At 46.1% G+C, this 26,377-nt stretch overlaps 1 protein-coding gene across 4 annotated transcripts in view; it reads right to left on the bottom strand.

Annotated features, from left to right (window-relative positions):
* Positions 1-26,377, bottom strand: part of LOC144948503 (regulator of G-protein signaling 8-like) — a 164,958-nt gene that overhangs the window by 113,066 nt on the left and 25,515 nt on the right. For 3 of the 4 annotated variants that reach the window (XM_078878035.1, XM_078878030.1, XM_078878029.1), the window contains 5 exons: positions 25,144-25,212; positions 22,635-22,695; positions 20,314-20,404; positions 11,498-11,565; positions 4,506-4,587 (listed from right to left, as the gene is read on the bottom strand). In XM_078878035.1, coding sequence (XP_078734161.1) covers positions 4,506-4,587; positions 11,498-11,565; positions 20,314-20,404; positions 22,635-22,695; positions 25,144-25,212 — 371 coding nt within the window. Of the gene's footprint in view, positions 1-4,505; positions 4,588-11,497; positions 11,566-20,313; positions 20,405-22,634; positions 22,696-25,143; positions 25,213-26,377 lie in introns of those variants that run through there. The other variant, XM_078878031.1, reaches the window with a different exon arrangement.

Raw genomic sequence — 26,377 nt, 5'->3', positions numbered from 1 at the left:
TTGGTCCAAACGAGCCAGTGGGCCACCTGACGCGGGCATGCAAACGCTCGGAAAACGAACACCACGTTCGTCGAAAGTATTAACCCTTGCAGGGAAATGATTTAGGGGTGCAGAGCAATACCGATCTGCCAGCAGGGATACAAATACAAGCTGTCAGAGCTGGCTTTATAGATAACAGATGAAACGGACGAAAATAGCCCCGATCGGAGAGAATCGCACAGCTCAAAGCGGGTCAGCTGAGCACTCTGGATCATCAATCACTCCATCAATAAATCGATTCCTTTATTTACATGCAACTGTTGAGTGAAAGCTCATCAGCAACATTAACAGGCTGAGTAAACATGAACTGTTAGAATACCGTGTGAAATACCGACCCTAACGTCAGCGCAATACCTTCAACATGACTCTTCGGAGCAAACTGGCCTATTTAAGCATATAAGGCAAGTTTTTAAATGATCTTATATTAACTCGATGTAGACTAGGGATTGCAAATTAAGCTGCAATGTGGTCCGTCATTTTGTAACGATAACATTACAATAGCTCTTCTCATTCGGTAACCTAATTATATTTGTTATGCTGACAAGGTCTCTTGATGTGTACTGAAAGTTGTGAATCCTAAAAAACAAACAACCTTCAGGAGCCTATAACCTCACCCTTCTTTGAAAATCAGAGATTATAGAATAATCATTATCATCATGATCAACAGACAAGCTCAATCCAATGATGGATGACAAGGGATATTGCTCATCAACAGCATTAGCCATACTCTTAGGTTTTTTCGGTAAAGTCACGTAGGCAAAAAAAAAATCTAAATTAATAAAAGTAATAATATGAATAAAATAAAATAATAAATCACGACGTTTCGGAGGCAACACAAGCTTCTGTCTTCAGGTGGAACCGTCACAGCACGATTACCGAAAAAACCTAAGAGTATGAATCCTTGCAGTCACGAAAGCTTCAAATCTAGAATTAGCCATGGCCGGAAATAAATCTCGGAAGTCACTGGTTTTCATACCAAACTGCGCCACGTTGCCACTTGACTAAAGCAACAAACACACATTGCTAAAATTCCACGGGAGGAATTTCCAGAGAGTTATCGTGAAAGTAAATTATTTAGCGATGCTGCTACGTTGGCAGCGGTTCATAAGATCAATGTAAAAAAAAGAAAACATTTGTCAATAACACTGTGTGACCTTAAAAATAAAAATATATAATATGTCACGTTTCAGGCCAATGCCCTTCTGCATAGCACCTACAAATCTGGATTGAAAACTCGTTTCTTGAGAACTGCTTTTTGTGTTTAGTTTGTTGTCCTTCCTCAGCACCGCTGATTGGCACGGTTGGCGATGTATGGTGCAAAAGAAGTTCAACATACATACATATAAACAATTTCCACCTTGCACCACCACTCCAGGCATGAGGAATTAGCCAATTGGTCTGAGGTTTTATTTTCCTGGGCACTGATTCCGTTGCAAGCCACACATTTATACATACTTAACTCACCCCCCCCCCTTTGCCATTCGAATTTACGTTTGCATTATTGGGTTTCATGGCCCAAAGCTGAGGTTATGATGCAATCCTTGCTGCCAGCATTTTGGTTGGAGATATGTCATGGACAAAACAACAAATAACGACCAGCAGCTTCCATTGGTTGAATCACGTAGGCTTTCGCGACCAATATTATTCATAATAAAAGTTTTTGGGTTGGATCGCGTAAGTATAAATGTGTCGAAACCCTGCACCACCTGACACAGCCAATTAGTAAGGGATTTGTCACGTAAACAAAACGCCAAACAGTTACTACTTCAACCCAACAGTGTGTTGGAGAGTAAATCCACAACATTAACAATTTGAGTACGACGTTTCACTGGTAATTACATCCAGCGATTTGCAAATCGCCCGATTTGCAAATAGCAGTAACTATTTGGCGTTTGGTTTACGTGACAAATCTCTTACTAATTGGCTGTGTCGGGTGGTGGAGGGTTTCGAAACATTTACAACTTCCTTTGGCCTCCCGCCAAAAAGATCTTCATTCGTCACACGGCAAAGAAATTCATGGGCAAGCATTATTTGTTCACTCGCAGACTAAAATGGATTGCGTGCGCTCGCGGTGCGTTTCCTCAGAGTTGCACGTCTCGGGATGGACGATGCTAGCCGATTGCATGCGAATGGACCCTTGGGCAAGTAAAAGGAACACAAAACCACAACAAACGCAATTAGGAACGAGAAAAAAATATACATTGATTCCTAAATTGAATTGTGGCAATTAATTTTTCCAATTTCATCAAATATCTCTCTCTGTCGTGGGGGGAGACAGGGAGTGGGAAAGCTACGTACTACTCATTGTTTTACGCTTTGAAAAACATTACATTTGTAACGACGATACGAATTAAATGGTTTTTCTTCTGTCCTTTTTTGTTTGCAATCGGAGAGTGGCCCAAAGCTATCGTGAATCATGGTGTCTGGGCCACTGTGGCGTGCAACGAGCTCGTTTTTAACTTTACTCTTTGTTTTTTTCGGTAAAGTCACGTAGGTAAAAAATAAAATTAAAATAAATTAAATCACGACGTTTCGGAGGCAACACAAGCTTCGTCTTCAAGTGGCACCATCACAGCAAAATTACTGTATCAAGTGGAGAGAACTATAAGACACGAGACGATATACAGATTAAGGGGGGGAGGAGCCAGGATGGGCTGTGGGGGAGGGTTAAATTAAGCCTCCTTTTGTTATGCTGCAGGGGGTTAGGGGAGGGCACCGTGTGTTAACTTCATTGGTTACCAGCTTCTTGAAGGGAATGTTAGATTGTACCTCCTGAAAATGCATTTTACTCACAGGGCTTCAAAACTGGAGGGTATATGACTCGCAGAGCAGTAGCTTTACACGCACATGTCAGTTCACTGTTGGATGAGGGCCTCCCCCAGATCGCATGGGCAGTTTTTGGTTTTAATTGACGATGCTTATCCAGGCTGTCCGGTGTGGGCTGGTGAAGGAGGTTAAGCATCGATGTACAATAAATGCAAGAATGTATTTCCCTGCACTGTACTCTGCTGCCCATCACATAGCCATGAAAGCCTTTGATAACCTGTTTATCTATGTATGCGTGTTGAACTTCTCTTGTACCGAACATAGCCAACCACGCGAATCGGAGGTGCGGGGGAAGGCCAACAAACTTAGTAAAAAAAGCAGTTCTAAAGAAATGTGTTTTCAATCTAGATGTATGCATGGTGGTTGCCGATCCTAGCGCTATCCAGGCCTAACTCTGCTTAGGTTCTGAGATATGACAACATTGAGGCGATGTTAGTCATCTGAGTCTGTGGATTTCATTTAGTCTTTCTCATAGTCTAGTCGACGAAAGCAGTCAAAAATATAGCCCACCTGTATTTATTAAATGAGAGGATTACGCAATTTCCACACCCCAAATATGATCATGTTAGCATATCATTAGATGCTCTTACATTCATATATAGCCAGTGATCATTGTCGGTCTTCCTCAGCGGGCAGCAGTCTCTCCTAAAGTTACTAAATTATCTTAATCTGAATCTTCATCCGGACAAGTCAATCGTCAATCTCGGCACGAGTCATGCGTTGGTCCTGGGCTGCCCATCGTAGCGGATTTTAAAAAAAAAGCGTGAAACATTTCATCGACAAAACGGTTTCCGTCGCCGATTTCATCAACGCCGTAAACTCTGGATCGAGCACATCCGGCGACCGCCGGGGGCGGCACGACCACGCCGGTGCCCACCATGATGCCTGGTGGCGTCACAAACAAGGCTCATGAACGAGGTTTGGCTAACAAGGTTCGCTAACGAGGTTCGGCTAACGAGGCTCCCTAACAAGGCTCCCTAACGAGGCTCGCTAACGAGGCTCTCTAACGAGGCTCTAACGAGGTTCGGCTAACGAGGTTCGCTAACGAGGTTCGGTAACGAGGTTCGGCTAATGAGGCTTTCTAACGAGGCTCTCTAACGAGGTTCGCTAACGAGGCTCTCTAACGAGGCTCGTTAACGAGGCTTGGCTAATGAGGCTCTCTAACGAGGCTCTCTAATGAGGTTCGCTAACGAGGCTCGGCAAACAAGGCTCTCTAACGAGGCTCGTTAACGAGGCTCTCTAACGAGGCTCGTTAACGAGGCTTGGCTAATGAGGCTCTCTAACGAGGCTCGGCTAACGAGGTTCGCTAATGAGGCTCCCTAACGAGGCTCTCTAACGAGGTTCGCTAACGAGGTTCGATAACGAGGTTCGGCTAACGAGGCTCCCTAACGAGGCTCCCTAACGAGGCTCTCTAACGAGGTTCGCTAACGAGGCTTGGCTAATGAGGCTCTCTAACGAGGCTTGGCTAACGAGGCTCGCTAACGAGGCTTGGCTAACGAGGTTCCCTAACGAGGCTCGGCTAACGATGGTCACAAACGAGGGTTGTGAGTGAGGCTCCCCCAGTGAGGCTGGCCCAGAGGAAAGGGGCGCCGGGGCGCCAGCTCGCCACGGGGCGGCAGCACGCGCGGCCGTGTCCTCACCCGCATCCACAGACTGCACCCGCACGGGGGAGTCGCAGCAGATGGTGAAGCCGTATCCCTCGGCTCCGCGCTCAATCTCCATCTGCGGGGGAAGAGACGTCAATCGCTCAGGTGGTTGCCTTATGGGCTTCACGTGGTCGTTGAGTTTTTGTTTATTTACTTTGAGTGATTTGCTCACCTTTCCTATACAGGGTGTTTGAAAAAGATGGACCGAATTTTAAATCTCTATATCTCTGCAACCACGAACCGCCCATGAATGCAACTCTTACCACTTGAAAGGGCGGGGCATAGAGTTTCAAATGATTACCGCGAGATGCCTCTCCCAGCGCACAAACAGCCCCGAGCCTCAGTCATTCGCGAGACGCGCTGCCTCAACGTTGGATAGGTCGCACAGGACCCAAGACTTGGCGCTACACTCTTGGCCCCCAAGATCCCCAGACATCACCGCACCCTGCGACTTTCTCTTGTGGGGATATGTCAAAGACCGAGGTGTTTTTGTGCCACCATTAGCGACTAATCTGGATGACCTCAAAAACAGAATCCCGGCAGCGGTGACTTCAGTGGAAGAAGACACTTTGAGAGGCGTTTGGGACGAATTCAACTATCGTCTCATTGTTGCTCGTACAGCAGGTGGAGGGCACATAGAGCATTTATATCATGGTTAGTAAAATTTTATAACTCATTAACCCGTTTGTAATTTTTTGTGTAATTATAACATGTTGCCATCGTGAAATATACTGCTTTGAAATTGGGTTCCACTTATTTTAAACACCTTTGCACTGCTATCGTTTTTTTTTTCATATTGGTTGTTGTTGTAACTTTCTGACCCACCCCCAACTGGACATCTGTGAAGAGCAGCTTCATAGCATATCAGATTTCTCCAGCATCGATAAAGATTCCGATTCTGATTGGTGTGGCGGGGTCATTGTTCCCAGTGCTTATTAGCAGTCGTGGATCCAAGTTGGGGGTGATTGCAATGATTATTCTCTCTCCCATGCCCCCTTGAGATGTGAAATTTCATATTTTATCAATGTTTACCACAGACAATACGTTTTCTTAATATATATATTTCGCATTTATGTAGGGCGCTACGTTTTAGGACCATCCACCTATCCACCAATCCCCACCTTCCCCCTCGCCTGGGAAGTTTCTTGACCTGCCTCTGGTGATTGGTGGCGTCTGTGAAACTTGTCCCTCTATGTCGTCATGGATATAAGAGGAGTTGTATTTTGCTATAATTACCGTATTCTCCAGATTACGACAGACATCTGTTTCCCTGTATTTAGAGCAAACGTTTTGGGGCACATCGTATAATCTTGTAGGTGCGTTGCGCGAGACACATTTGCATAATTGCAGTGACACCGGGGCACAAGCGCGGGATGCGTCTTACTTTTGTGGAATGTTTCGTAATCTGGAGAATATAGAATATTAAATCAATGAAACTGCTGGTTTTCCCGCTCAGTGCTGATGCTGACTATCTGCGTGCCACTGCGTATTAAAAATTTCTGTCATCGGCATAATCGTCGATTTGTCTCACCTTGTTGAATGGAGAAAAAGCCGACTTTAGAAATACCGTTATTTTTTTTTTCTCCGTAATGTTAAGCTTGTTTATGGATATCTACTACGCCCACAGTGGCCACGCCTCTGCTTCGTGCACAATACCGTGCAACGTGATTTTGATTTACGGAGCGTCTGGAAGTGACCGCATCTCAAAATGTCGTACAAATATTGGGCAGACGATAATTACAGGGTAGATGGGGTTGATGATGGTATGGAGAGGTGCATGCAAATGCTCAGTATCAACGGGGTGAACGTTAGTGGCAACTGACGACCAGATATCTTGAGGGTGATAAATGCGTGCCATTAAAAACGCACGTAACCGCTTGCATAAAATACTGCACATTATAGATGAAGAGCAGAAGGCAAAACAGCGATTGGTCAGTGAATGTGGCTTCGTGGAACTTTGATCCCTCTGCCCCAAATTGAGGTATCGATTACCGGACAGAGTAAAGTTAGTAAAACTCAGTTTTATACAGCGCCATTCACACAAGGCCTCACAGCGCTGCACAGACTGTTCCGACTAATCCACTCTGTGTTCAATCACCACACTGCAGGTCGCAACACTTTTCTTTCTGCTTCTTCCCTCACGCTGTTAAATCTTTAGAGTTCCCTCCGATCGTCTTTTCCCACACATTCGTCTAAGCCTTGCTTAATTCAAGAAACGCATTAACTCTCGTCAAATTACGCATTCAAAGGTGTCTTTTGTAGCTGGCCGCTTGAGGCTTTCGGCCAGTGCTCAGCGGCCGTGAATTTAAAATATTTACGCGTGTAGATGAAATGCCCCAAAAACGTCCCAATGCAGAACACTCGTGCAAAAATTGTATCTTGAGACGAAGTGAGGTTCATCTTCTTGGTTCTTTCGGTAAAGTGACGTAGAATGGAAATAATAAAATAATAAAAATAAAACATTATATTATTTTATTATGTTTAGTTTTTTATTATTTTATTATTTCCATTCTACGTCACTTTACCAATAGAACCAATAAGATGAATCCCTGCAGTCACGAAAGCTTTAAATCGAAACGAAGTGAGGTCTTCCCCAGAAAAGAAAGGCCATTTGTGAATAACGCCTCACGTGCAGTGCTTTAATTAGCGCACTGAGGAAAATGTTCTCTTACAGTGCATTATGCAAGTGGCTCGTGGCTACCATCGTGGGCATTTCACAAGTTCCCCCTGTGATGAAGAGAGGCGGTGGCCTGGCAACACATTGACAATGAAGGGCACTTATAGTCCACTCTCGATTATCCGCGGACGGTTTATCCGATTTGCGGATTCACCGTGCACCTGAGATTTTGACACAAATTCGTAACTCTCCATGGATGTTCCCTTAAGCCCAAATTAATAACCTAAGAAACAGTTACACATTGTTACTCTTGGAAATGTTTATTACAAGTCACGTGCTTAAACCGAGCAAATATGTTGCTTTGGTTAATCCGAAATCCATGTGATTGCCACTACAGTACAGTAGCTGCATGTCTTGACAACGGTGGGCCTAGTTTGATTGGCGTGGCTCTGCTGCTGCCGACTTAGTGGGCAGATTCTTCTGTGTGGGAGCAGGAAAGTGTCATCACTGAGCAACTCTAAATTCCTAACTTAAAACACAATGTTAGTGGTTTTTGGCATAAAATCTGCGGGAAATTGACATTTTTGGATTATTCGCAATTTTGAATAATCCACGGCCTTCTTCCCCGTCAATTAGCACGGATAATTATCGAGAGTCTACTGTATAGAACATTGAGCTCACAGGGAGTTTTAAAAAATCTATTCCTCTACCGATACTGAGGCCTAGTTCGGCCAGTCTGACTTTCTGTCTCATCTATGCTGCAATCAACCACCAGACACCGCAGGTCACAATACCTTTTCTGTTCTTGTAAATGACTAAACCCACCTCTACTGGCATCTGTGAAAAAGAGCTTCATAGCTCATCAGATTCATCCAGTCGATCTGATTCCAACTTCCCTCACACTACTCCACTTTGGAATCCCCCTCCCCCCCATCGTCTCGTACAACACAACTTACGGAAGCCCTTAGTTAATGAACTGCAATGAATCATGACCAAGGTCAATGTGTCATCGCAACTATTGCTGCTGATGATACATCACCTCACACCGCAACGTCCTGCCTTCCTTCTTCTACAATCTGCAATTGCTGCACGTTCCAGAGGTGACCTCCAACGTCCATTGGCTGTGATACACATAGTACCTGTATCTGGATTTTAGTCGACTACCAGAAGAATTTCTCCTTATCATCCGTGTGACCAACGTCGGCACGGGCGAAGAGGCTGGCGTTAAACGATGATTATGGGGGGGGCATGGGACGTGTGATTGGCGTTCATGATCATGACGATGAACCACCAGGTGCCTTGGCTTGCTGTGATATGCACACGTAGGCCCAGAGTTCACAATGCCCAAAAAACAATGCCTATCAAAGCCTAATTCTACATAAATACGTTTTCAATAACTCAACATATGTAACATGTATGTAACATACATATATGCTAAATTAATATTCGCTTCGAGTAAAATGCATTTAGTAGGAAAAACTAAACTGTGAACGAGAGATAAGAAATAGGATTAAAGGTAAGTAGCTCAAATATCGACTCAGCCATTTGGGTAAATAATGGTCATAGTCATCGGACAAAATGAGCGAGGAGTCCCAAGCTGTTTCCATATAAACTCTCGACTGGATCACGTTGTTTGTTGTGTATTGTCTATACGGCAGTCATTCCCTTTCTCCTTCTTCTTTAGAACGACTTTTGTGTGTTGAGTTTGTTGTCCTTCCCCCGCACCTCTGATTAACACGGTTGGCTACGTACGGTGCGAAAGAAGTTCAGCATACATACACACGTTTGGTACACTGTACTGTTGTATGCAATCATACTGGTAGGAACCTCCTGGTTACACCAGCCCACAGGGGATTATTTTTGTCCGTCCGTCCGTCGTGCATCCGAAAATGGGAGTGGTGGGGCTGGGTGGAGAGGGGAGGGTGGGGGTGGGAGGGGTGGGGCTGGGTGGGGAGGGGCTGGTCACCAGGTGGTGCCCTTATAAAACTCAACGTGTAACCTACTCACGCCGGCTTGTGCCCACCCTCACAGTCGGCCATATTTGCGGAATCCACCACACCGCCGTTGACCCTGGCCATTGACCGAGCAACCCAACGTTCCTACCAGCTCCCTCCGCAGGACAATGTGTTTCCCATGCTAAGCACAGTTCTTCGGTTGTTGTTATTGTTATTGTCTCAAGGAGCCCCTTGTTATTGCATCTCGATGTGTATTGCATGGAGGGCCACGGTATACATGATGATTGTCATTTCACTGTCAATTAAAAACAAATAGTTTTGTAAAAACTACATTATTACAATTTATGGTCGCTTGTCAATATCCCACCCTGTAATAGGGGTTCTTTTGACCATACTTCAGGATGGAGCCCAGGACTGATTCAGATTATAATCAATCTTGATTTGAAGCTTTCGTGACTGCAGGAATCCATACTCTTTGGTTCTTTCGGTAAAGTCACGTAAGGTATAATTATTTTATTTTATACCTACGTGACTTTACCGAAAGAACCAAAGAGTACTGATTATAATCACTCGCCACTAACACCAGTCATGGCCGGGAATCAAACTCAGGTTTCCCGGTTCCAGAGCGCACTTTGAAAACAACTCCACTCATTTCACTTTCGTATTCATGCCCCTAGCAAATTTGAAACGGATTTTGAATGCGGTAAAAGTTTCGGTGCGATTCGCTCCTCTCACACGTGACCACAGAGCCCTCTGGTGTCAAGAACCCTGTGGTGCTCGTTTAGTCCGCAGCTCGCAAATGAATTTCAGGTCGGAGCCAAAATTGGATGACAACGGCAAAAATTCTCAAACACCCAAATTGTACCCACGAATGTCTCGCCTGTTTTGGAATTTCCAGCGATGGCGCAGGACCACGAACGAGAGATGAGCACTGGCACGCACTCCCCGAAGCGGAGAGACACTTTGACCGATGACTTCGGCTGCTCGCTCACCTCGACAATCACTCACTTATCGATGCGCCCGTTCATTTGCCTGGCCATGCATGTCACACTACGACTATTTGTCTTGCAGGAGTGCACACAATGCACGAGATAGGCTGGCAATGTTCGCTTTAATCTTCCCACTTTTAAATAACTCCAGCTCCGACGTGCCAAGTGCTAAGATAATGGGGTTTTTTCTGCGGGAGGTAGACATCGGTACAGTAATAATCTGTGCTAATGTGAATACAGCATTACGTATTAGTCAAATGGGCAAATCGAGCTCATTCAACACACAAGGCGCCCTGAAGATGTTATATTTTATTGCTTGTGTGTATACCCCTACGAGACAAAAATATCAGAAACTTTATTTAGACTGGAGGAATCTGATGAGCTATGAAGCTCTTCTTCACAGATGTCCAGTATAAAATAGAGCTTAATTGCACCTGTGCCTAACATTTTTTTTTCTCTGAGTCCTCTGCTTTTTCCCTCCACATTTATAAACATGTGTTTAGAGTATTTGGCTGCTATAAATGTCCACGTAATAAGCCACTTTGCTGAGCTATCATTTGTGGCCAGGTCGCTTCTGAAAAAGAGCTATATAGCCCAGTGGGCCTTACCTATTAAAATAAAAATATATAGTTTAGTAGTTTAAAATATCGATTTAAAGCTTTCATGACTGCAGGGATTCATATTCTTGGCTCTTTCGGTAAAGTCACGTAGAAGGGAAGTAATAAAATAATAAAAATAAAACAATACAATTATCACGACGTTTCGATTGCAACACAAGCAATCGTCATCAGGTGTGAAAACCACAGCAAGAAAATGTTCTCAAGAAAATGTTCTTGCTGTGGTGAGAATTGTATTGTTTTATTTGTATTATTTTATTATTTCCCTTCTACGTGACTTTACCGAAAGAACCAAGAATATCGTTTTAAATAGTTTATATTAGATGAATGGTGGCTCGATACCACTTTATCTCAGGATTGTGATGACAGAGGTCATTTTCAATATTGATGTCACATGCACAACGCGACGCTTCAGAGCGTGTACCGGTGGGCCTCACACTGACATCTGCACCCTTTTTTTTTAAACGCCGTCCCGTGTGTTGTCAAAAAGGCTCGGCAAGCATTTGCCGACACCGGTGTGCTGTACTAGTGGCGAATTGGCATGTTCTGTTTACGTGACAACCCTTACTAGTTGGCTGTGTCGGGTGGTGGTGGGTTTTAACGACACATTCATATATTATATACAGTGATATTTTTTGAAATTCACTTTATTTTTCTTATTTTATTGTTATTATATTTTTTCTATCTACATGATTTTACCGAAAGAACCATAGAATACATTTATATATTTACGCGATCTAACTAAAAAAAAAACCGGTATTATGGATGACATTGGTCGTGAAAGCCTGCACCGTGGTAAACGAATTACCTTCAGCGAGTCCATTTCCGCGTCCTGCCACACCGACTGCTGCAGTAGCCGCATCAGATCAGTCGTGCCTGCGAGAGATTTGGGATTAGTCACCATGCCTCGGGATTAGTCACCATGGCTTGGGATTCATCACCATGACTTGGGATTCATCATCATGGCTTGGGATTCATCACCATGACTTGGGATTCACCATCATGGCTTGGACCACCTGAATGTGAAATTGTAGTTGTTGCTCTGCACCTACAACAGCCGTACGACAAGAAGAAGAAGAATCACGAAAGCCGTCCCAGAGACGTCGACCATCTCTCGCGGTCCTGCGATGCCACAATAATCCCCCGGCTGAGATTTGGGATGACCGAGCGTACAAGCTGTACAGCGGGAGAGTCCCAGGCAGGCACACTGTGCCAACAAAGTTTACTTGCACGGTTCAGTTTTGGGTTTCCCCGATTTACGTACCCACCCCCCCCCCCCCCCCCCCCCTGGACCTTATACATCATTTCGCAAATACGTCGTCACTTTATTAACACCGCTCCCCGATTTGCGTCGCCTCGAACCCCACACTCACGTCGCTGACAGCATCATCCATCCTTTCTGGTATCCGTCCAGCTACCAACCTGATGAATTGCTTAGATTTTTTTAGGTCGTTTCAATATTTGTCGTCACACCTTTCAGGACCACGCTTATCCAATTTACTTGTGATCTCCTGACGTGGTAGTTACAACAATGGCCATGCTTATCAGCCCCCCCCCCCACCTCTGTCCACCCAGCTTTAAAAACAAGTAGCGCCACAGTGAGTTAAACGGCAGGTCGTCGTGTGGTGGGGTGAGGTGTGGGCACTCTGGCCAGCGCATAAGATTAGGTCAAGATAACGTCTGGAGGGGCTCTCATAATATGCTTCTTGAGGTCTCTCCATTTGAAGCCCTTGTCTCAGCAGTGGCATGAGCAAGCAATTGCGGGGCGGCACCTCTACTTTTTAAGCCCACGTGGGCTCAGTCGACTGTGACTGGGATTTGAACTCAAAACCTTCCAACTGTGAGGCGAGCGGTCGACTAAACAGCACCACCCAGCACATCCGTCACCGATTTGAAACCAATTTCGTGCCCCTTCACAACACACCGCTGCTATATCGTAAAACACCTCGCCGTTCAAGGGCAAATCTGAAAATAACTTCTTCCCAGAGATGCTACGGTGATCTGGAGAAGCTTTTACGACTCTCACCATCGCCGCCGCCGCCGCCGAAGTTGTTAACGCGAGCGGTTGAGAAAACGATAAATCACCGAGTGTCCTGCAGTGGTTGCAGCTGATGTCAGTAAACTGCTGATAAAAAAAAGGCGCTTGCTCAGTGGGCGTCTTGATCAGTGTGTGTGTGTACGTTAACTTATCGGCTTACGTGCAGTCAGTTTGCTTGCCATGCATTTGGACACCGAGGGCATTTTTTTAAACTTCATGTTATATTGCAATTGCACTTTTGGCATTGTGTCGCGAGGCGAGGAACTTTCAACGTGGAACTCTGGAGCGAGGAGTGCATCACCCCGTGTCTGAAAACAGTTCCCAGAAGATGAAATTATAGAACCACCACTGAAGTAATTTCAATAGGTCCTCTTAGTCGCAATACGAGGATACCTTTAATAAGTTTGTTGTGCGTCAAATTAAAAAGTTTAAAACAAACACAGAGCTGGAATAAACCAAATTTAGTGAAATGGCAAATTTCATACGATGTTTTTTTTGATCGTAGAGTTATTAGTGACCAGCCTGAGACCGTTAACAAACTTGTACTTGAGAACCCAGTTTAATGAAGGGTGACTGACACCTGGATTCCAACCCAACACATTGGTGCTTGCTCAATTTTCCGACAAGTGGATGGTTGCATATATGTTGAACGTCTTTCGCACCGCACGTAACCAACCATGCTAATCGGAGATGCGGGGGAAGAACAACAAACCTAAAGACAAAAAGCAGTTCTAAAGAAATTCGTTTTCAAATCTAGATTTAAAAGTGCATAGCCCCAATGGCTTCCTAATATCGCAAGTAAGAGCTTTCCAGACAGCGCACCTGAAAGCGCGTGATACGGTAACCGTCTTTGTCTGATGGGTGGCCCAAAAACCGCTGGATCTTTATATGCAGATGCAAGATGCTTCGCTGGGGATGATGGCCAGTGGTCGAGATTAACGACCGAGTGGCAACCACAGGGAGGAACACGCCCAAGAGGACGCCTACCGTGGAGATGGAGCGACAACATCGGCTCGTGAGTGGAAACAAGATGGATTTTGGCACTGCGGGACCATGAAGAATGGCGAAACTTTTGGGAGATCTTTATGCGGCAGTGGATAAATCATGGCTGCTAATCACGATGCGGATATAAAAGTCCAGGGGTCTCTGCGCTCAAACGAGCGCTGGCGCGTCCGCAAATCCCCATTGCTCAGCAGAAACGCATTAAAAATGTGCTGCCTCGGGACACCGTGGGTAATGTAAGAGTAAATAAGTCCATCTTTTCCATGACGGCACAGGGTTTTCCACAGACGTTTTCATTTGGTGGCAACTCATGTGCGAATGTGCATTGTAGAGGTTGCACGGTGGGGTACGGTCACACCGAACTCTCATGACCTTCCCGCTATAGTCCATGTCCGGACCTCCTGTCCTCCGGGACAGGTTTTTCTGAGACTGAACAGCACTGGCTCAGAGCTGAGCTGAAGTGGTTTGAAAGCCCTGGGAGCCTGAGAGCCTAAACAAAAAGTAATAGCTTCATCGGAGTGGGGCTGGTGGGAGAAAAGACGTTGTTCGAGATTAATTTTAAAAAGTCAAAATTCAAAGTGCTCAAGTGGAAGCCTGGTCGTGCTCGTTTCTATTTGTGGCCTAGCATCAGCAGAGATAAATTCCACATTTCTACGGCAGAAACAAGTCCGCCCAGAGGAAAACTTCTGTTGGCTTCCCACAAAGTGGTATGTATTTTATGTATCCTGGAGAGATGATAGGCCAACCTACTTGGATTTGAAATCTAACCCTGATACCACCCTGCGAGATCATGCTACATAGACAAACTCGTTATTGGTTAATATTTTAGCATTTTCATTTAAACTTAGGAATGTTTTTTTACTGATGCTTATTTTAAAAACTTGTCCACTGCTAATTTCCATATTAACTTTCTATAGGGAGATTCAACCACCACGTGGGATGTGAATTCACAAATTTTGTTTGTGAGTCAATCGCTCTGCCACAGTGCCAACCGGCCGAATAATTAACAATTAGAAGATATAATAATACAAATATATATTTACATAACATTAGAACACACAATTAAATGCATTGAAATCAATGCAGGGGTGGCCATGCTGCTGTATCTGAAGCAGTGAGCTGGCGCTTCTGATGTCCCGAGTTCGAATCTGGGTTTCAACCAACCCGTTATTCAACTAGATTCTCAAGTGTAGCAAACATAACTCCACATAGAAAAGAGGTGTCAGTTTTGTTGCCAGAAAAAAGGGTAAAAAAACAAGTATCATATTTTGCTACTGGCAAAGGAGGTTCCAATGGTGTAAATGCTTACCCCGAGCTCTCATACTCTGATGGTGCATTGTCTTTGAGTTGTGCGCCTTTTGGCGTTATCTGGTCCAACACCATGTGAGACTAGGCTCTAAGAAAAGCTGTCTCGGGTGTGGACCAATCAATTTCAAGGACAGTGCATATATGATCAGAATTGTGTGTTTTGTTTGCAATCCGACCACAGGTACTGTGGTCAATGCAAACATGACTTCTTGTATAAAAAAGGTGTCAGTTTTGTTGCCAGATAAAAGGGTAAAAAACCAAGTATCATAATTTGCTACTGGCAAGTGAGGTTCCAATGGTGTCGCGAGTTGTCTGCTTGGCAGGGTAGTACAGTGGGAAAATGTGTGCCTCGACAAGAATGACCTGCCTTTGATTCCTGACTCAGGCACCGTTCTGTCGAGTGTGTACGTTCTTCCCCAGTTCCGCACTGGGTTTCCTCCGAGTTATCATTCATGTTGGCCAAATATCCCAAGAGAGGACCCTCCTGGTAAAGAACCTCAGACTCCATATGGCTTTCCTTGGTAAATAAGTAAAAATTAGAAAAGGAAGTGATTCTTATCCTGCTCACGAATACCTTCACTTACCACCATACGATGTTAAATTTAAGTTATTTCAATTCAACATATTCCGGGATTGAGGAATTTAAAAAATGTTTGGTTAAATTTTACTGCGATGCTCATCTGCGTAGAAAGAAGGAGAGAGAATATTTACGCGATCTAACCCAAAAAGACCTGCATAACGGATGATATTATATTCCTGGTCCTTTCGGTAAAGTCACGTAGAAGGGAAATAAAAAAAAAACACCTGATGATGATTGCCTGTGTTGCAATCGAAACGTCATGAGAATTGTATTGTTTTATTTATATTATTTTATTATTTACCTTCTACGTGACTTTACCGAAAGAACCAAGAATATTAATCCCTGCAGTCACGAAAGCTTTAAATCGAAATTTGGATATTAGTCGCGAAAGCCTACGTGTGAAACAGCGAGAGAGAATGTTCAGCACTTGGTGAGCATTCGATGGAAGTGAAAGGACCAGGGAAGTAGTTACATGATGCCATCGAACGCAGCATAACAAGACTGCTTCCTGAGAGAGTTCCAAACGTAAAGTTCTCTCTCACGACGCGGAGCCGATGTAACAATTGCAGTATAAACGGCAACAAACAACAACACAAACCACACACACACACAAGCATACGGAGACTCTTGCGAGAAAATAACGGTGGGGGCCACGTTTCGCAGGCCCGCTCTGCGGAGCCCAAACTTATGGGGCAAACGGAGTTAGCCGCTCGTAACCGCACGCGCGCGCGAGCGTTCAGACACCGTGAGGGCCACACGGCGCGGAGAGCACACGCACTCGGGATGAACGAGAGCACGTGCACTCGGGATGAACGACGACCCAGAAGAGCACGTGCACTCGGGATGAACGAGAGCACGTGCACTCGGGTTGAACGGCGAGCCAAGACAGCACGTGCACTCGAGATGAACGAGAGCACGTGCTCTCGGGATGAACGAGAGCACGTGCACTCGAGATGAACGAGAGCACGTGCACTCGAGATGAACGAGAGCACGTGCACTCGGGATGAACGAGAGCACGTGCACTCGGGATGAACGAGAGCACGTGCACTCGGGATGAACGAGAGCACGTGCACTCGGGATGAACGAGAGCACGTGCACTCGGGATGAACGAGAGCACGTGCACTCGAGATGAACGAGAGCATGTGCACTCGAGATGAACGAGAGCACGCGCACTCGAGATGAACGAGAGCACGCGCACTCGGGATGAACGAGAGCACGTGCACTCGAGATGAACGAGAGCACGTGCACTCAAGATGAACGAGAGCACGCGCACTCGGGATGAACGAGAGCACGCGCACTCGAGATGAACGAGAGCACGTGAACTCGAGATGAACGAGAGCACGTGCACTCGGGATGAACGAGAGCACGTGCACTCGGGATGAACGAGAGCACGTGCACTCGGGATGAACAAGAGCACGTGCACTCGGGATGAACGAGAGCACGTGCACTCGGGATGAACGAGAGCACGTGCACTCGAGATGAACGAGAGCACGTGCACTCGAGATGAACGAGAGCACGCGCACTCGGGATGAACGAGAGCACGCGCACTCGGGATGAACGAGAGCACGTGCACTCGGGATGAACGAGAGCACGCGCACTCGAGATGAACGAGAGCACGCGCACTCGAGATGAACGAGAGCACGCGCACTCGAGATGAACGAGAGCACGCGCACTCGGGATGAACGAGAGCACGTGCACTCGGGATGAACGAGAGCACGCGCACTCGAGATGAACGAGAGCACGCGCACTCGGGATGAACGAGAGCACGTGCACTCGAGATGAACAAGAGCACGCGCACTCGGGATGAACGAGAGCACGTGCACTCGGGATGAACGAGATTACGTGCACTCGGGATGAACGAGAGCACGCGCACTCGGGATGAACGAGAGCACGTGCACTCGAGATGAACGAGAGCACGTGCACTCGAGATGAACGAGAGCACGCGCACTCGGGATGAACGAGAGCACGCGCACTCGGGATGAACGAGAGCACGCGCACTCGAGATGAACGAAAGCACGCGCACTCGGGATGAACGAGAGCACGTGCACTCGGGATGAACGAGAGCACGTGCACTCGGGATGAACAAGAGCACGTGCACTCGGGATGAACGAGAGCACGTGCACTCGGGATGAACGAGAGCACGTGCACTCGAGATGAACGAGAGCACGTGCACTCGAGATGAACGAGAGCACGCGCACTCGGGATGAACGAGAGCACGCGCACTCGGGATGAACGAGAGCACGCGCACTCGGGATGAACGAGAGCACGTGCACTCGAGATGAACGAGAGCACGCGCACTCGGGATGAACGAGAGCACGTGCACTCGGGATGAACGAGAGCACGTGCACTCGAGATGAACGAGAGCACGCGCACTCGGGATGAAGGAGAGCACGTGCACTCGGGATGAACGAGAGCACGCGCACTCGGGATGAACGGCGACCCAGGAGAGCACGTGCCGCCGGTTTCGCTTCACCCCCCCACCATCCCCGCTGCGTTAAAACGACCGAGCCTCGATTTGACGCGTACGCGGGCGGTCCGAGAACACCTGCCCCCGCCCCCCTCGTGCAAGCCCCCCACCCCCACATCCACGAGGCTTAATTAGAAGAACCACCGCAGCGCAAGCGTGTGAAGTGCGGCGGGCGGAGAGTGCGAGTGAGACGGGTGGTTTGGCAGGGGGTGTGGGTGGTGTGGGAAAGAAACACAACAACAAGAGCAATCACGCAGCACCGTGGGGAAAATGGCAGCGGGGGAACGGAGGAGTGAGTCCGCGCTACGCGGGATTCGTTTGTGGAAACGGGCGTTTGCTGCCAAAAGGAGCCTTGAGACGGCGGCTTAGCTCTCCCGTAGCGAACGTGACTAAATAAATAATTGCACAATGGAGAGGTCCGGAAACGCCTCTGTATAACCCCTCTGCTGTACGTGCACCAAGATACCCCCGGCAGAATTGTAACCCGAGGCGCATATCCTGCACCGTGTCAGCCACTGACCCCCCACCCCCCCAACGCTAACCCATGGCGCAGAGAAACAGGCTTACACTATGGTAAAGGACCTAAACATTCAACAAAGATCCCCGTATTGCCTGAACAGACTTGGTGCAAGTGCTGTTAGCAAGCGCCTATGAAGGACGGCACGGTACAGGAGGGGGTGGGTGGGCAGCACCGCCGCTTTTGTCTCCCCAGTGGCCATGTTTACACACTGCACCAGCTACTCATTTGAGGCTGCGTCGACCTAGGGGAGACCCAGGACTGGTTAAGATAATCATCACTGGTGTTGGTCGTGAGCAGGAATCGAACTTGGGACGCCAGGTTCATAGAACGGCACGCTAACCACTACACTATCGCTCCCGATAAATATTCACCAATCACCTCCCCCAACCATCAACCCCTATTCATCACCCTGCAAGCAATTTGATGAATTGAAAAGGTTCCTGCAAAAACTTGATAACCTAAATGTGTATTTTAAGATAACCCATGCTGGCTACGTTGTGTTATTTCCCCCAGCCAATAGCCAGACAATGCACTTCATAATTCACTTTCTCACTCCACTTAATCTGCCAATGATGAGATGTTATGTGTTATTCAGGTTTGAAGTCTCGTCATTTGGGTGATGCGATTGTATCCCAGAATTGATTCTTCTCTGTGTAAAAGTTCTTGGTTGCGAAGTTCGCGTTCACTCCTTTAGACTAAATTTAAAATGCTATAACTTGCGTAGCATTCGTATTAACTGTGAACGGCAGTTCCTTGCATACGTGATTCGACGCACGTGTTGTGCGCTTGCGCAAAAGGTGGATGACTTGTCACCTGCCTCTCATCACAGCGCTTGTGGCCCACACATATTTGGTGTGTGACAGCATCAGACGAGAGGCTAGCAATGGGAGACCACAAACATTCATATTGCTCATCATCATCAACGGCAATGAATCCGCCAGTGAATGAAGGGTCGTCACAATCTCACGATTCCCCGAGACGCAAAACATTTTCACACGAGCTAATTTCGTTGCTCCATCTCACCACCGCGTATGTCCTCTCGGACCCCAATCGGCCCTTGGTTGCCACTGTCTTTATTTTGACCACCAGCCATCACATCTCTTCAAGCTACGCGTCCTGTTATTTTCCTTAAAAGTTGTAACATGGTCATTAACGTGCGTTCAAAATGCGACATTTGCCTTATTCCAATGCTGCCGAGGCCTCTCTGCCCCATGGCTCCGTTTACTGAGTTACACTCAGCAGGGGTTGAGGTAGTGGTGCAGGGGTGAGCCGGCTGCACTATGAACTTGACGAGCCGAGTTCAATTCACCAACCATAACCAACGAGTGACATCGGACATCCGACGAGAGATATCTGACATTGGTCCTGGCTTCCTCCTTGAGCAGCCCGCATTGACCAGAGTGGTGAAGTATGGTCAAACAATATGGTCGACATATTGACAAAGGGCTGTAAATTATGATATTATAAGCAGAGCTTCTGTTTGATAGCAACAACATTTCTATTCAACTGCACTGCAAAAAACGAGCACAATGACAATGTCAGTCCATCTTTCGTCGCAGGTTTTCCATCGTTCCACAAACCCGTCAACTATAAATTTAATGTATTTCTTCGAAGCCATTATTTTCTTATTCGTTGACTTTACTAGTCTCGGATTGAGTGACCATCAATAAAACCGTGCGTGCGTGAATGATGGCTGAGAACATGCGTACCTCTGGATGGCTTTAGTTTCCTCGCAGCGACCTTCAGGTGCTTGCTACGTCCCAGCTCTTCGCCTAGGAGGTAGTACCATCCGAATATTTCCTGCCAGCGATAATATAAACCAAGGGAAATGGAAACCAAACGCAGAAACAAAATACAATCGGCGCGCACAGTGTACCCAACGCCAAAGCAACACCACCGAGCGTTTATAAACACAATCTCCATTCTGTCTCCACATCAAAACCAAATATGTCTTAGTAATTGTTATGATGCTCAACAATAATGCACAACGAGTTTGTATACGGCACGGATTTTTGTTGTTGTTGTTGAACAATGATATCCCGGCAAACTCCGCAGCATTTGTTTAACAAGCAGATTCTATACTCATACTCTTTGGTTCTTTCGGCAAAGTCACGTAGGTATAAAATAAAATAAATCACGACGTTTCGGGCGCAACACAAGCGTCCATCATCAGGTAGGAAAGCAAGCACATTATGTCGAGGCATCTAAACACCCGCTGTTTCATTGCCAGAAAGTGTAAACACCTATTCTTGTTTTTCATAATTTTGCGTGCTAGCAAAAAAAGGTCCCGTCGATGAAACTGCTCGACCTGAGCTGCAAGTGTTCTGATATTTGCATCGTCTTTGGACTGTTCGCTTTTTGGCCTTCTCTGGTCTACCACGGGTGAGATAAGGGCCATGAAGAAGTCCGCCTATTGGCCGATCAGTTTCAAAGACAATGCACTTATTATCAGAGCATGCTTGTTTGCATGTTTTTGCCACAGGTACGTGTGGTTAATGCAGACTTGATGCCTTGCAAAAGGTTTTTATTTTGCGTTTGAACATCTTAACACAATTTATGTTTTATTGCCAGAAAGGGTAACACCTATTCTTATTTTTCATCAGTTCAGAGTTTCATTGTTTAAACAAATGCTGCTGGATAATATTGGTAAAAAATAAAAAAAATCCGATGGCTTAAGCTCATTGTAGTTGTATGGTAGGGACATCCAACAGAGGGGGGGGGGGGGGTTCAGTTTATTACACGTTGCCACCGAGCATAACGAATGCCAGCAAATTCTGGGCAGTAGCCACACTCGCGACCACTGATCCGCAGAGCGCGACAAAGGGGCGGTAACTAAAGGCGAGCGTCGTTAGCGGGAGAGGGCCCTCTCTCTCTCTGCCGTACGATTAAAGTTTAATTGCCGGTACAGACGCATGGGACGAGCTGTGGGTGATGGGGTGTGGGCGCCTTTCAGTGAACGGGACGGGGGCCATTTATTGGTACAATACCGTCCGCTTTCCAAACAAAAAGAGATTATTGCTCAAATAAGCACCCAGGCAGTGGTGGAAATTCCACCTTCCTATGGCAGGGGGGAGTTTATCCTGAGAATAATGACTGTGAACTTTCCGACAAAGTGGAACCGATTTTTTTTATCAACCCCGGCAGGGTGAAGGACTCAATTAACCCTCCAACTAGGATTTTAACTCACAACCTGCTGTTTGTCATCTGTGCCCTCCACTGCTGTTCTATTCGGCCAGTTATGGTTCTTCAGAAAGTCTAATATGTAGGCCAACTATGATATAGCTTTTTTTCCGTTATATGATAGCATTAATGTCGAAGGTGGCAAAATTTAATTTTTTTTGGCTCATGCATTGCTTATGTGGAAAGCATCAGACCGACTTATTTTTTTTGAAACACTGGAATCGTGTCAAAGCTTAAATTCACAGCATTGCGGCACGCAACCAGTAGATATATGGCCTCGTGTTCACGATTAGCAGACCTGGCCTTGGCGCACGTAAATAGCACCGTGGGAAAACAACTAATTTCCCTTCAAAGTAATCCTCTGGTAATATTCCAGTAATTTCCTATCCACCGTGTGACTCGTGTGTGTGTGTGTTGCCAATGATGATTTAGCTTCTTTGACACATCGGGAAGGCTGGGTAACAAAAAAACAAGTGTGAAGGTCGCTGTACTTATACGCGATCGGTGTCCGTCACAGCTTTGCGCTCTGGTTGGCCGGCCGGATTGACCACGCCTGAAACCCTCGCGTGCCGATGAGTTCTGGTGCAACTTACTAACCAATGTGACACACCCAAGTGGTGGTGAGCACCCACACTCGACTAAATAATGGCGTGTTAAACAACAACACACAAACCGTATGACGTATACATTGTATAAATAACAAAACACAAAAACACTTCAAAAGGCAAAATGTCACGTATAATATCACCGAATTGACGCTTGAGGCTAACACGTGTCCCGTGCAAAGACCCGGCCAGCCCAGCTACGCCCCTCACACCATGGTGATGAATGACTGCGAGGAGGCCTTTACCTTTTCCGCAGAGATCAGGGTCTTCACTCCGAAGCTCATGCAGCCGAGGAGCTCACTCTTCCTGAGAAGCAAAAGAGCACATTGTGAGATTGCCATTCACCGCAGGGGTTAAACGCGTCGCAATTATTTAGAAGACAAACGACAATGGAGACAAACGCACCTGAAATAGGAGCGATGACAATCATTAATTTGACAAGTGTGATGATAATGGCAACAATTATCGACCCTGACTACAAAATGCACCGCGCATCTTTGTCCAAGGATGCTCTTCTGGGGAGCGGTAGCGTAATGGTCGGCGCGTTGCGCCACCTGAGTTCAATTCCTGCTCACGGCCAACACCGGTGACGATTGTCTGTATCGGTCCTAGGCCTACCCTAGGTCGCCACTGGGGAGACAAAGGCGGCCAGGCGTGGTGCTGGTCACCCACCCCCTCGTGTGCCGTGCCGGCCTTCATAGGTGCTCGGTAGCAGCGCTTGCTCCAAAAGTCTGTTAAGGCTACACGGGGGATCTTTGTCTTCCGAATACAGCATCTGCTAAGCAGTAAATTCAGTCTGCATGGAAATAAAGTGAAGTAACGTCGCGGCCCTGCAACTGCTTTCCTCAAGCCACTACTGGCAGAAGGGCCTCTACTGGAGATTGGGCTGTAGAGAACTCCCCTACGGTGTATTTGGCCTGTTCTTCCACACTTGCTGGATATTCTGGAATAGGTGGGAGTTTCCAGACTTTACATTTCAACACACGACCTGTTGATTGACTAACCGTGCTTGTACCCATTTGCATGGTCGAGTGCACACTTGTTTTATTAAATTGTATCTAGTGTCAATATATTAAAATATTAACGTAAATATATCAGACGTACAGGAGTAATAGTGATTCAGGGTTGCGATGTTATCCAAGATTAGTTTTTTTTCAACATTGCGGTTAATTCTAGATTTGAAGCTTTCGTGACTGCAAGGAATCATATTCTTAGGTTTTTTCGGTAAAGTCATCAAAATTAATGAAAATAAAATAAAATAAAGCAAAAATCACGACGTTTCGGAGGCAACACAAGTCTCCGTCATCAGGTGGGACCGTCACAGCCGAATTAGCTGCATCATAATTCGGCTGTGACGGTCCCACCTGATGACGGAGACTTGTGTTGCCTCCGAAACGTCGTGATTTTTGTTTTATTTTATTTTATTTTCATTAATTTTGATGTTTTACCTACGTGACTTTACCGAAAAAACCTAAGAATATTGCGGTTAATGTAGCAACCTCTAGTGAAAGCCGTTACATAGCGCAAGCATGAGGGCCAAAACATCGATTCTTACAACGTGTCGTTCAATGCGTGCATCCTGAGCCTAAGAATCAATAGTGATCGACAAATGCATTTTTTACATTTCAAATATTTAAGCCAATTAACTGGAACACCGCTAAGCATTGCAGAAGCAAAAAGCAAATACATGTAAACACAATAGAAACTATTTAAGAGAGATAAAAAAAACATAATCACGTTTGATATGAACAGATCAATCTTCTCCATTACTCAAGCTCCTACCAAAGTTCAAAGCTTGCACATGTGGCATCTGCTTATTCACATATTGTACAAGTCCCAATGTTTTCCCCATAACCGGTTTCGTATTGAAAATATCTCTCACAGGAAAACAAAGCAACGGCCCTTGATTGTGAGAATCTGAACATTGCGTGCTATACAGCCGTAGAGCGGTGTTGGGATAGGCACCTGCTTAGGCATGTGCATAGTCACTCTTCCTAGTTCCACACTGTGGCTTCTGTAAAGAAAGGGTTCGTGGCAGCTTGCGTGTATACGTGCGTTAAGGAGTCCCAGCCTGGGAAAGTTTCGAACTTGGACCTTGATGACATCTTCAGCACAGCACATACAGTGAGGGAAACAAGTATTTGATCCCCTGCTGACAAATACGTATTTCCCTCATTTAAATGCAAATCAATTTATAACATTTTTGACATGCGTTTTTCGGGATTTTGTTGTTGTTATTCTGTTTCTCACTGTTCAAATAAACCTACCATTAAAATTATAGACTGATAATTTCTTTGTCAGAGGGCAAACGTACAAAATCAGCAGGGGATCAAATACTTTTTTCCCTCACTGTATTCTACCCTCTCCTCTGCCCTTTCTTGAACTTTCTGGAAATGCTTTTGACTGTTCGCCAATCCCCTTCCGTTTCTCCTCACAGTCGCTCGAACCTACCCCCCCCCCCCTCGTTTGCATTCGGTATATCCCGGGCTCTTTCAAGTTAACTTTGCCCAACCAATCAGATTCGAATGGTCCTCCACCTTCCGAAAACAACGAACGGGGCCCTACGTTGGCTCACCCCTGCGACGACAGCTCCTCGCCAATCGGAGTCGTTCGTGATGTGTGAACTCGCAAGCCGAGATGGCCAGGTGAGTGTGTATTTGTGTCGTTTCTCAGTTGGGTTTGTGTCTCTCGGCGTCCCGTTAATGGCGCGGCCACTGGCTCAAGAGAGTCTCTCTGCACCGCTGTCACTCTCACCGTGAAGTCTTGTCTTTGTTCCAGACTGTGATCAAAAGTCTCTTCTTGTCATCTTCTGGCTGCGTAGGTCTGCAAAAAAAAAGTGTACGTTTTAAAAACGCTCCGCGCACGCATTCTGGTGATTGTTTTAGCGACGTTGTCCAACTCGAAAACGTTCACACATCGCCTCTGAGAAAATTTGAGGACCGTACTGACTGAGCCAAACGAATCTGCAATGCAACGTTTATGCTTTGTTTAAACAAGAAAAAAAAGTTTCACCGTTTAAAAAACCATTACAGGAGACGGATTGATAAAAAAGAGTGAACGCTGAGAATTGAAACTTAATGAGGCACGAAGCCAACTCCTAAAAAAAAATCCGATGCAAAGCTCGAAAAGATCTGGGACGGTTTGTGAGAGAATTGTTTTTTTTTCACCGACACAAGTTTCTGAAAACAGATTTATCCAATAGGGCACTCCCTTGTCTGCGGATTAGCCAGAAAAATCCAACAGAGAAGCAGCGCGCAGCTATGCGAAAAAGGACAAAAAAAATCCGTACGCACAAAAGTCAGTGAGGATTATCTAAAATTACTCATCACCGAGGGTATCCGCAGTGAATCGTTTCGGAGATGTACTTTTCAACGTTGCCTGCGTCTTCGCTTGCCACCGTGTTTTCATCTCAACAATGTGAAGATAAATCTAAAATAAACTGTGTTAAGCAACTATAAATATACACATGCTTAAAACCAAATGGCTCGGACTATGCTCATATCACCAGATTTTCGAAGCTAATCAACATGAGCCATGGATAGTGCTGACATCAGTGACCAGCGTGGCAAAACCAGGTGGCTGTGTTGTCGACAGCAGTGCAGCGAAATCCATTGTTGTGCTGCACTTCTATGCATCTGTGTCTACGCTCCCTGCCTTGACAAATCCACAGTGACCAGCCTGGTTAAAGCAGGATCAAATAAACCCCGTGACCGGCATAGCAAGGGGTGGGTCCTCACCCAGCAGTGGGTGGACAAGGGCTGCACAAGTACAAGTAAAACAATACCCGAGTAGCCTTCCCAGGATTTTGGGGCAAGTGCTGTCAGCGAGCACCTATTAAAGCCAGCACAGCGCACGACGGGGAGGTGTGGCTGGAAACAGGCCCGGCTGTCTTAGCTCCCCAATTCCGATGTTTACGCTAAAAGTACCGGGTATTTATTTAAGGCCGAACTGACCGATGGGGATGATGACCGTAACATTTTAGATATAT

This window comes from Lampetra fluviatilis, chromosome 49 (assembly GCF_964198595.1).
Source record: "Lampetra fluviatilis chromosome 49, kcLamFluv1.1, whole genome shotgun sequence".
Taxonomy (NCBI): Eukaryota; Metazoa; Chordata; class Hyperoartia; order Petromyzontiformes; family Petromyzontidae; genus Lampetra; species Lampetra fluviatilis.
Note: the sequence above shows the minus strand (reverse complement) of the source record. Positions and strands in the feature narration are given on the sequence as shown.